Source organism: Blennius ocellaris (assembly GCF_963422515.1).
Source record: "Blennius ocellaris genome assembly, chromosome: 10".
Taxonomy (NCBI): domain Eukaryota; kingdom Metazoa; phylum Chordata; class Actinopteri; order Blenniiformes; family Blenniidae; genus Blennius; species Blennius ocellaris.
Window position 1 is genome coordinate 8,190,578 of NC_137659.1, and position 12,612 is coordinate 8,203,189.

Genomic DNA, 12,612 nt, shown 5'->3' on the forward strand with positions numbered 1-12,612 from the left:
ATTTTGAGGCATTTAATTAAAAGGAGGAAAGTTTTTATTCCCTGTGGAGCTTATAATTGGAAAAAAAGAAACTAAGTTAAAAAAAAAAAATTATAATAACCAATTCATCAGGGATGGGCAACTCCGGTGCTCGAGGGCCGCAGTCTTGCACGTTTTCAATGTGTTCTCACATCAACACAGCTGACAGCAATTTGTGGCACATTATCAAGAGTTCTGCAGAGCCTCATCACGATAACTCAGGTGTGTTTGAGCAGGGAAACATCTAAAACACGCAGGACTGCGGCCCTCAAGGACCGGAGTTGCCTACCCCTTGTGTAAATGGATGATAAATTGATTAAAAAGCAAAACAAAAAAACAGGTCCTTAAATTGTGTGGTTACAGCAACAAAAGAAAAATTATTGGCTTGCGTGGAAGAAAAAAAAAAAACTAAATGGGGAAAAAATGTCTGAAAAGAAGACTGAAAACATCTTTATCTCCAAAATCAAAACAGATTTAGATTTATAGTTGTTTATACGTGTAATTAACATTTGATAGCCCTGATTTAAATGCAACAAAGTGTAAATGTGCTAAGAAATTTGTTCCTATCAGCGTTATAAAAACTACATGAGCTGTGGGACACAGTGTGATTTCAGCTCTAATTCAGTTTTGTGTATGTAACACGAAAAAAAGTACTTTTTCATAGGAAAATCCAAATATTACATCACGCTTTGCTTCTGCGTCTCGTTCATGTTCGTCAAGCTGAATGAAGTCACGCTCCGGGTTTGTTATACTGGACGACACTGACATCTAGTGGCAGATGGGAGTCACAGCACCCATTTCAGAGTTCAGTGGGAATCCAAATCTGCATGTTCACTCAGTCTTTATGTGACATAAATTTGCTGATCGAGCATCTAACTCAGGGGCGTGTAACTCTTTGAAATAAAAAATTAGCACTACTATCGAGGGTCAAGACTTATGTTGACTTGACTTTTACTCAATAACAATTAACTTTTAATAAAAAGCTGGGTTGTTGGTTTTTTTTTTTACACATTATTTATGAGCCATTGTTGCTCTGGGTCACTTTTTCCTTTTCCAATCTGTCTGGAAACCATGACTTGAGAAAACCCTGAGATCCCGCTCACACTGAGCTTAAACAGCCACAACTGACCCATGGGCCTTATGATGCTCACATCTGATCTCACTAATTGTAGCTGGATAGGAAAGCTTTTAAAAGCTAAAAATCCACATGAATATTGTGGGATTCTTCCAAAACATTTTTCTTTCGGTCCCCCTGGATGACTAGTAATTTATCCATAACTATTTATGTAAAATCTGTCAATATCAGGATAATTGTGACTATTTTAACTGTGATTAAGCCAATAATGGCAAATGGATTTTATTTGAGTGCTTTTCTGCTGCTAAAGCGATCCCCAAAGCGCTTCATCACATTTACCCATTCACACACACACAACACTGGTGTTTAATCCATCTATTGGGGGCTGTTTGAGGTTACGTGTCTTGCGCAAGGACACTTGAGCCAATAATGTAGTGACAGAATATTAGTCAATAATCTACCAAGTCAATTATTGAACATGTCAAACTCCTTTATCCGAGTATTAAACTGGCAGCATAAAGTGGAGATCCCAATCATCTGGGGTTGCTTTTCTTCCCTCCAATTTGTCGGGAGATTTGGTTTTATTTACTAGATTTTAATTTCCCTCTGGTGGCTTTACTTTTAAGTGACTCGGGCTCAATAAATCAATACAGGATGTCTCTCCAGGATGTCAAGATAAAAAGGTTCAGCAACAAAAGCCTGCAAGTGATCAGAGTGGTAGTATTGTGTTTGCTTTTATATTAGCACTAACAATACAAATAGCACAATTTTTGAGAAATAAAATAACTGTATAGGCCACTTATCCTATATTCTAATACATTTTGTTACATTATTGCATTTGTGCATTAAAAATGACCAAAACAATTCAATTTTTTGAGGGAATGGAGTAATTTCATGAGGATTTCAGGTGCTTCAGTCTCAGATTGTATTCATTTACTCTTTAAACAGGCTTAAATAAATGGCGGAGCGATGAGAGAGAAAGCAGGCGCAGCATTGCTTCATGTTGATCACACAAATTCAGGTTTATTGTCCAAACAGAAAAATGCAGTATACAGGTAATGCACACTCACACTGGTACCGGATGAGACAGAAGAGTAGCTGCGACTGAAGGAGGTTCGAATGAGTCTGTGAAACCAGCCAGCTCTTCAGCCGGGACTAAAGTTAACCACGGGAGTTGTTTGGGCCCCTACTGTCCACGTGTTCTTCCTGAACTTTACTTGAGGAATGTGACGACGTTGTGCTGTGAACACACCTGAATATCAGCTCCCACAGACCGTCCTCTTCTGTTTGTGCAGTCCTCTGTCGTTAGTGTTCGTCTGCATGGTGGCACCTGTGAAAGCTCGGCGCCGTTTCGGTTCTCTGGAGTGTTTAATCGGAAACATTCACACTCCCCCGTTCGCATCTGCTTTTGTTTGAGAAGGTGCAGTAGGTCAGGATTTAGTGGATTGACTTTCGCATCATGACTCACATTTCACTGAAAAACTCAAGTGTTCCATCCATCAGTATGAACATGAACAATATGACTCAATACACCATCTAGTGGTACTGAAATTAGAATAATAATAAAAAAATGACAAAAGAAAAAACAACAGCTGTATAAGCAACAATTTCCACTCACTTTAACAAAGATTTATCTTTAAGGATTTTACACTCTAAATAAAAATTATATGTCAGCCATTTTTGTCTTGTCTACAGGATGGTCATCGCCATAAGGTGGCGGCACCTTCACCTCATATTCCAGCTTCACTTTGTGTTAAAATCAATTCCAATTCAAGAAACTCCTCTCCACCCATTTTACTTAGGAATTAGGTCGACTTGTAGTGAACGGCTACTGTGCAGCCACGCATCGGCATCATTTCGAAACGCCTAAATCCTACAGCGTCGTAGTTATTGACTAAATAATCGTTTTTTTCATTAAGGTGGAGCCACAACTAATCCCGTCTGGTAATACCACCAGGTGGTGTATAGTCACTCTCATTGAAGTACCCCAAAAAAAACAACAAAAAATAACCCAGCAACAATACTGAAAGATGGCTCACTACTGCAATCCAAGCGTTTCCTGCTGCACCTTCAAACAAACGCTGTTAAAGATGGACGCCCTTCATCGGTAAGAGGTGAAATACTGTCATGGTGGGTTCGTCTCGGCGGGGCTTTTCGAGGTACCGTCCAACCATACACACTCCCTCGCTCCTCCCCACACACACACACACACACACACACACACACACACACACAAACACACAGCTTCCTCTCCATGTTACAAAAAGACATTTATAAAAGGACGAACCATAGAGAGCAGCCACAGATATTAGAGAACAGTTTGTTCCTACAACAGATCAGTGCAGCAGCCACCAGATTATTTAGAACTGGTTTCCAGTTCGCCACATGCGTTGCACAGCTGGAGCGCAGCTGCTCTCCGAAGCTCCAGATCGCCCGCGACGTCCGACTCCCAGAGCTCGGGAGGCCGCTAAGCGAGCCCGCCACTGCTGCACTGACCTGCTACCTTCTACTGAGGAAAAGATAGAAAGAGACACAGGAAGATACGGAGTATATAAAACACAGTTGTTTTTTTTTTTCTTTTTACAAGAGTCCTTTTGAGGGTTTGAAAAAACCCCCGCTCATCTCCTTCAGACGCACACACTCCCCGTGTTCGTGTGCGCAGTTGTAACCAAGTCCATCACTTCACTTCCTACTGGTGACTGGGTGCGTGTGTGTGTGTGTGCGTGTATGTCTGTGTGTGTATATATCTGAGACGAGTCTACTTGTGCTCTTTAGTCGGGGCAAAGTAGAGCTCCATGGGCTTGTTGACCTTCCAGTACTTTTCACTGACCAGCTCCAGAGAGAAGGACCCGTTCAGGACCTGCGGACACAATCGCAACTGTTCAGTCTCACTCCGTCACAAATGAAACACAACCGACCGCAGGACAATAAACTCCTCTGAGGAGAACCGGTCTAAAAATTTAAATAGATGAGTACAGATGGGTACCTTTCACATATGCACCAATACAGGTACGCAGCGGTACCACTTTTAGGTAATTTTGTGTGCGTTTATGCGGTATTAAATGTTAATTTGCTTGTCAATATAATCTAAAATAAAAATTGTGAATTTAACATAGTAAATTCCCAATAAAAAAAATGTGTATGTATTGTAGTTTGTATTGTAACAGCACAGTTGTTTCACAACTGTCATGTCAACATGAAGACACTTAACTACAACTGGACAATGTTTTTTTTTCTTATTAAAGCACAAATTAAAACCAAGCTCTTCCTTCCCCTCTGGAAACGTTGTGTGACAAGGCTTCATGGGGGGCAACTCATTTTAAAACAAATGAGCAATCTCTTCAGCCTGGAGAAACCAGGAGCTTCCTCACATTACAAAGTATTCCTGCTGCTGCTGGCATCGCATTTTGAAAAGTGGAGCTGTACCTCCGAGCGCTTCATTGCTTGCTCCGCTCACTCCTGCAGCTCACGGCATCATTTACGCTCGCGTGCGTGCGTGCAATGCTGTGTTCAAGTCCGGCTCGGGAAATCGCCTACTCTTCCACTCCCTCACAGTCACAAGGGCTCGTTTAGGCACCGTCAGTACTGCTCTCTAATAACGGTTATTAGATCTCGGCTCGACGCCCCACGGGAGGTGTGGCGCCGTCTGTACTCACGGTGAACTGGTTTCCAGCAGTGGGGATGTAGATGGTGTACTGTTTCTCTGACGCTGCCTCCACGTTGACGGGACTGGCCTCGGCGTTTCTTCTCAGCTCCTCCAGCGCCAGCCTCACAGCCAGGTACTTGGACAGGTGGTCCACCGTGGCGTTCCCGGACGTCTTGATGTAGCGAGGGACGAACTCCACGCTGCGTGGCGAGGGAGGGGAGGGGGTAAAACGTGAGCGGACCTCCACGCCAACTCCACCTCATGCGTCTCGAGTGCGTCTTACCTGTTGTGGCCGTCGTCCTTCTCCATCAGGGTGGGATGCGGCCGAAACACCAGCTCTATTTCGCTGGCGCCGCCGTCGATCACGGAGTCCCCGCCGCCGTTCTCGGCGGCGTTGTCCATGTCTAAACCGCTGTCGTCGCTTGTCTTGGTGCGCTTGATGCTCGGACCGGCCTCCTGGAAGTCCGCCACATGCGTTTAGGACCGTTCCCACAGGATGTACGCGTATTCCCAGCTGGGAGTGACATTGAGAGGTGGTAAAATAAAATACCTGGTTGCTGTGGACGGAGGCGTTGCTACAGTGGGAGGAGTCTCCGTTGTCCTCGGCGCCGCTGCCGTTCTCCACCGTGTGTCTCTTGCCCCGCTGCAGTCTGACAAAAACAAAAGGAAATCCATCGTGTCGGTGGGGATTTTTTTTTTTTTTGGGACATGCGTTTGTATTTCATGGTGCAGCAGCTCACCTGGTCATGGCCTGTATCTTCAGCCCTTCTTCTATGCTGTGGGACAATGCTTGCTGGTTGTTGTGTTTGCTGATGCGGGCCAGAACTCGCTCCTGGTGGGCTTCGTACTCGTCGCGGCTGGGATAAATCTTACCTGGAATCAAACACATGCGGGTGGGTCTTTCTGCGTCATCATAAAACAGCATTGCCAAACACTGAGTTCAAAGCGTGACACTCAACGAGCCTTGAAATTGCTGAAATCGGGACATTCGGGTGTTGAAACTGATTCCTTAAGTGCTGATTCATCACATTTCCTTCGTCTTACTTACTTATGAGAGCATCGAAATTAGGGTCTGGGCGCAGCGACCTTTTGGAAACGAGCTTCTTGCGACAGGTGGGACACTCTTTGTTTCTGCAAAGATGAAGAATCATGCAGGGTTTTTTTTTTTTTTTTTTTTTACTGTGCACATCATCAATGCAGCTCCGGAGTCACATGTGGCTGTTCAGCCTCTCTGGGGCAGCTTTTGTGTAAACAAACATTTTGTTTTTAATTTTCTTTTCATTTGCATGTCACATTGATTTTCAAAGATGAGATAATCTCCAGTTATAAACAGCCAGTATAGATAAAACAAGAGGATAACATAGGTAAACAAAAAAGAAAACTCATCAAAAATGTAACTACAGGTACAATGATCAAATTAAAATGTTTATACTAGCTACATCAGCTTTTTATTTGCATGAAAATGGAAAAAAAGAAGAAAAAAACAACAAATGGAAAACAGAAACGATGGAAAAAAAAAAAACATGAAAGGAAAAATAAAAAGACAAAAACAAAAACAAAAAAGGAAAACATCAAAAAAAGAAAGAAAAAAGGGATAAAGGAAAAATAAATCTCTAGTGTAGCTAAAAACTGTTCTAAAAATTAGGACACCTGCAGCAGCTGTAATCCATAAAATAGCTAAAGTGTAAAAAAACATGAATTAAAGAAAGAAAGAACCCCCCCCCCCCACTAAAAATGGCTACAAGATCTAAAAAAAAAAAAGAATACAGTATATCTAAATTGCAGCTGTATATATAGCAATTTTTTTTCAGCTAATTTGTATTAATTTCACATCATTTAAATGTTTTGTGGCTGCAGGCAAAGTTTATTTGCTGGAAAATCATGAAAACATTTTTTGCTGATGAAGAAATTCGTTTGACATCTTAAAAGCCACGCTCAAAAATAAAATAAAATAAACTATCACTCTGACAAACACTCGCAATATCTGCAAGAGGTAGAAATCTAACCAATTCGACAAGACATCTGTGACGTAAAGACCCGGAGGAGCTCAAGAGAAACGGATGACCGTTCCGTGATTTTCAATGAAATAATGTGGGAATGTCAGGATTTCAGGTTATTTTAGGAAAGTTGCTCTCTGGCTGGACCACAGGTTGGACCGCTCCAGGGTTGCTTCTGGGCTGCTAACTGAATCTCCGTGGTGTATCTAACCCGGGTTAAAAAAAAAATCCACAATACAAACCGGTTCCTACACTCACCCAGATCTCAGAGCTGTGATGATACAATCGGCGCAGAAGCGGTGCAGACATTCTTTGGTGGTCATCGTGTTCTTCAGCATGTCCAGGCAGATGGGGCACATGAGCTCGCTGTGGAGGGACCGGGGCGACACGGCGATCTCCAGCCCGTCCGTTATGGCCTCCTGCGCGAAGAGGCGGCGGGTCAGCACTCAAGACACACAAAGGCAAAGAGAGACGACGGCGGGGACACGGTGTTCCTTGTGGCCCGAGGCGGCGTGAAGCCGTTACCTGTGGAGTCCTCTGTAGCTCGTACAGACTCAGCTCCCAGGTCTTACTGAGGGGCTGCACCCCGTTGGTCTGAACCGTCTGCGTCATCGCTGCAACACTGCGACAAAGACGAAAGAGTGGGATCTTATTAGCAATCTTATTAGCTCCCAGAGTTCTGAACAAACATCGGGCCACTTTTCGGATGTTTAAAAGCCTAAAACCTCAACCACTAGAAGCAACAAAAAGCCCGGGATCCAACTAATGATGTGTTACAATATTCAAGTTTACTTGCAAACAAACACACAAAAAAAATACGATTTACACCCGGGATATGAAAAATGTTGTCGTTAAAGTGACAGTTCAAGCTGGAAAAACTTACTAACGACAAACCAAAAAAGACATAAAACAGTTGATGAAAGTGAACAATATGAACTTCAGACTGGAGGTGGCGAGAGCAGAAAAAGAAAAGCGATTTCAAAGTATTATTTTAAAATTGAGTTATTTTCTATCAAATCAACGTGGGCACCACTTTGGCTGATCTCTTCACCAGGTCAACCAATACACGGGAGGCCAAAACAATAACTAAAAGGCAGACTGCAAATACTGCAAAATATATATTCTGATTTGATTTGATCATTTGTTAGTCACCTTAAACCTGGATTGTACCAGAGTTTCTAAAGCTGAAATGTAAAGCTTTTTCTGGCATAGGAATCTACTTATTAATAGCGGCAATGACAAATAACACCCAATTTATTCACATTTCTATATACATAAAGTACATTTAGGATCTTAATCTATAGCCTGTTAACATATTTTGAAGCCAACATGAACAAACAGCAATAATGTAACATGACTTCGATTTTGCACTAATTTAGACGAACGTCATCACTTTGATATATGCAGCTTCTTTTTTTTTATTTTTTATAAAAAGATGTTCCTTCATAATAAAATTGTAGAACATACTGACCACAAATCTAATCTGGCTCAAAGATGTTAGGAAAATAGCAAAGAAGCCACCTGGATGAGGGATGAGGAGTCATCCATTACGTCAACAAGCCCACTTGATCTGACTCGATTGTGGCAAAACTAAAAACACATTAAATGCAATCATGTTTGGAGTGAGCGTCTATTTCTTATTACAATAAAAAGAAATGGAATGTTGAGAGTTGTTGGTATTAAAAAGTTACTGTGCTATCATTTCACGACCACATCCAGACCAAAGTGGAGTGAGTGTGGACCCTGGGTGGAAATGTGTGTGTGTCACAGCTCCTGTTAATAAAGCTTAAAGGGCAACAAATCATCAGCAGCATTCTTCTCCCCGTCCTGCTTTGTCTAAATCTGAACATGTGGGCAGAACTATATATCTCAGTTTAGCAGTGCCGAGGAGTAGTTTATAACTGTAAAATTGTTTTGTGAAGCACAGATTCACTCTAAAAATCGGTCCCACATCACATTCGACATATGGTTTGAGGACTGGATTCTGGCTGGACTCCAAATCATCTTTGTCCAAGTCTGGTTTCAGGACATTATGGCTTTGGTTCAGATCGGTTTCTGGACTGGGTTTAGATTTATATTATGGCTGTTTTTGTTTTAGTGGTCTCCAACTGATTTTGGCAAGATTCTGATGGGAATTTACTAACTAGTTGTACCAAGTTTTCACAGGTTTCGAATGAGATTTACACTCATCTTAGGTAGTCTGTTTGCGGTCAAGTTATTATCTGGTAGATTGGCTGCTTTCAGGCAAGTTTGTTTTTTTTGGTAATGACAAGTCAAGTCTTGACATGCTTTTTTGGTCATAGTTTATGCAAGTTTCTAACTAATTTTAACTGACTTTATACCTATTATCCTATTTTCTTATTTAACTGAAGTTACATCGTTTTCAAACAGCGATTGGCTTAGGCTGTTTAAATGTACTACATATAGTAGTTCTGAATGGTTTTCTGGGTGGTTTCAATCTGGCCAATGGAGGTTTTTGGGGGATTGTTGTCAAGCCTCGAGTTTCAAATCATGTTCTTTGTAGCTATCACAAATTCTTGGACTAAAATCCTTGTGGGCTAACTGGACCAGGTTGATAATTTGTTGGCTTTTACAGTGAAATCAGACTGGTTCCCAGCTTTCTCCTGCCAATAAGTGGTTTCAGGATTGCTCATGGCTTTAGTGCTATAGTGACTCTTGTTATCCTGGTGGTCTGGTGTTTGGGTCTCGACCTTGCAAACAGTTCCAAACCAAAATACGTTCCAGATGACCACCGGTTTGACCCTCGGGGGCCTGAATATTTGCCTGTGACACATCTTTAACCTCTCAGACCTGGGGAAGGGTTAATGAAGTAAATCTGATTGTTATATACAAACACACATCTTGGAGATTATATTCCGGAGACCACATGTGAGAGACGAGTGGGGGAAAGTGGGGGTGATCCAGATTAACCCACACCGTGTTGCTTTTAATATTACAAACATTTCCTCTATTTCCACACGATGTGGAGACAATGAAGAACTTGGTGTTCTGGGATTCACAGATTACATTCTGGCTGTAATAATGTACACCGCACTCATCAATCCATGTCAATAAACACAACATACATGCTACGGCTAATACAGCTCACATATGTTCATTTTAGCGTGGGTTTTCCATCAATTACCCGGCCTGTGCTCGGAAGACGATAACTGATCAAATCAACTTTAATAACGATGTTTTATTAGCAGTTGTTCACAATATATTGTTTTTTAAAAAAGACCCCCGCGCTAAAGCTAACATGGCTAACTAGCTACGAAAGGGAATCAGCTATTCTTCGTGGGCAGGAGAAACCAGGGTTACAAAGAAAACACTAGGAGGGAGCGGGATCTCCTTCGTCTATGTCGAAGCTGTGAGAACCGTGAAATAATCGGCAATCGTTTAAAATATTTCAGAATATTTGTGCATGTAATTTGTCGCTGTGACAGAGGAGAGGAAAAAAAAAAAAACAACAGATCCGACGCACCAAATCTTCCAAAGCAGAGATGTATGTCTGCACTACCGCCCTTTCCCCTTCTCCCGCTTTATCGCAGTCGTAAACTCTTACAAGGAATTTATTTAATGCACAGATTCACTCCCACATGTGTAAGAATGCAAAGCTTTGTTTAGATATTATTGTTTGTCTACTTACATTTCAGTGGAGGCACGAGCCGATCAACCAGCGCGTTTAGGTGAAGGCAATATGGACGGGCCAACGGAGCGGTGCATGCTGGGAAATGTAGGAGAAGCGGATATAACGTCACGATCAATAAATACAATAACAACAAATGAAGAATTTAATAAATACATAAAACTCGAAATCGAGCAAATTAAACTGTGTAAAAGTGTTTATACGGCATACATTATTATTCTAATTGTTATTATTATTATTATTATTTAAAATAATAATTATCTGAACAGCATATATTAATATTATATAATATTCAGACCGTAAACTTTTTTGACAATTTAGTTGTTGTGTTTATTCCTTTTTTATGCTCTGGTTGGTTAAGGTCATTCTTCAAAGAGGTTTGACGACTCCCCACTTCTACAGACAACATCACTTCACTACAATTTACATTTCTTTCTCCAGGCTCTCTGTGTATTTCAGTGTTGATTTTAAGACTTTGCAGATCACTTTTAAAGTTGATCCATTATGAGATGTAAGCCCTGAAGTTGTATCCTTTTAGTTGTGGGTGTGAAACCTCATACCATCACAGTCAATTGGAGAAATTATATTTTTACAAAAACCAAACCATTAGTATAAAAAAAATTCTACAATTCATTTTATTGAAACCCTTCAGGTCCAAAATACAGTACAAACTCACCATGACACTGAAACCTTAAAAAGAATAAAAGTGAAGCAAAAAAAAAAAAAAAAACCTTCATTATAAACACATGCAATTGGGGCACAAAGAGGGAAAAGAAGTAATAACATGCAGGGACACACAAACCAACCACCAAGAGACTAGACAGCGATGACTAAGAGGACAAAAACAATAATCAGAAACACACTGCAACAGGAGTAAGATGCGTACTGAAGTATACATACTAACACTGAGAGAGGTGCCTATTATTTCTGTGTAGAAGGACACATCAACGGCTATGTTTTCTCCACACTCACAAAAAAGGCATGATTTATTTTAGACTAAACTTCAATGAGAAATAAACAAATGAAAAAGTCGTGTCTCATTTCTGTTTTCAGGAATTTAGAGGTACAGCATGTAAGACTTCAGTAATATCTATGTTATGCACTGTTGGGTGATGAATCACTGCAGCAGCAAGTCTCTTTCCTCAAGCAACAGTCAGAATATTGGCAGTTTGCCTTTCAGTGTGATGACCCAGGGCTGTGTCTGCAAGTAGGTGAGCTGCCTATTAACTCCCATGTCTCTTTAGCAGCTGATTGCCACTCACCAGATTTGGAGCACCTGGCTTGCTGCTCTACAAGGCTGTAGAAACACCTTTGAAAAAGGTTGGGGCTATTTATATAGTGCCAATAACAACATAGTTATCACTAAGCAATTTTGCAGAGAAAAACATGACTATTTCACATGGAAAATGGTCCGGGGTGGTTTTCAAGTTGAACTCATGTGGAGTTCCTCAAGGCTCCGTTCTGGTCCCACTTCTGGACATTACAAACAGATGGACATTGATATTGGTTGCAGTTTCATTGCCATTTCTGCAGTTCTCTGACAATTGTCAGTTTTTTGGACTCAGCCACATTAAGGCACTCTGGTGAGCTTTTTGGGGATTGAGGATCTTGCTCAGGGAGCAACAGCGATGACCTGCCCACTGTGGGATTTGAACCTGCAAGCTTTCCGATCCCACGCCCACTTCTCTAGTCTCCATGCTCCACATTTGACCCATCTTATAGAATGCCATTATAGTACATGGGGAGCGGGTTAGATGCGTTGCTCAGGGACCTATACAGTGATGACTGTGGGAATCAAACCAGGGAAGCTGACTTGATTTTAAGGAGTATAACAATTTTTATGTCTTAAACATATGCGAGTGAATTTATAGAGTTTCTATAAATGCTGAGTTTCTTTTTTTAGACAAAAGTCTTGTTGAACATGACTTTGTGTGCATAGATAAAATTAAAACAAGATAAAATGTTTATTTAGGTATAATTTTGCGAAAGGTTCAGGGAGCCAATACAGAAGGGCCAAAGAGCCACAGGCTGCAAACCCCTGCTCTATAGACCATCACTGCTTTATAGAAGAGAAAAAGAGTTTAAGCCAGTATTTTTTTAACCAAAAACATTTTATGATAATAATAATAATAATAATAATAATAATAATAATAATAACAACAATAATAATAATAATGATAATTCATGTTGTTGTATTTCAGAGTTCTTTTACACAAATTGAAGACAA

At 41.0% G+C, this 12,612-nt stretch overlaps 1 protein-coding gene across 1 annotated transcript; it reads right to left on the reverse strand.

Annotated features, from left to right (window-relative positions):
• Nucleotides 1–2,109: 2,109 nt before the first annotated feature.
• rnf2 (ring finger protein 2) lies at nucleotides 2,110–10,445 on the reverse strand. The gene is made up of 9 exons (XM_080502858.1): nucleotides 10,386–10,445; nucleotides 7,262–7,358; nucleotides 6,995–7,155; nucleotides 5,788–5,870; nucleotides 5,480–5,612; nucleotides 5,290–5,389; nucleotides 5,023–5,195; nucleotides 4,750–4,939; nucleotides 2,110–3,953 (listed from the first exon to the last, which is right to left on the reverse strand). Exons 2-9 carry the CDS (start codon nucleotides 7,346–7,348, stop codon nucleotides 3,852–3,854), a joined length of 1,029 nt encoding a protein of 342 aa, XP_080358984.1. The 5' UTR covers nucleotides 7,349–7,358; nucleotides 10,386–10,445; the 3' UTR covers nucleotides 2,110–3,851.
• Between the last annotated feature and the right edge of the window lie 2,167 nt (nucleotides 10,446–12,612).

Bases quoted from the DNA above. Each gene is read 5' to 3' on its own strand.
- rnf2 (XM_080502858.1), bottom strand. From the start codon at position 7,348: ATGACGCAGACGGTTCAGACCAACGGGGTGCAGCCCCTCAGTAAGACC. The intron at 5,613-5,787 runs GTAAGTAAGACG...GTTTGATTCCAG, and splicing joins TAATTTCGATGCTCTCATAA to GTAAGATTTATCCCAGCCGC. The intron at 5,196-5,289 runs GTATTTTATTTT...GCGGACTTCCAG, and splicing joins CCTCCGTCCACAGCAACCAG to GAGGCCGGTCCGAGCATCAA.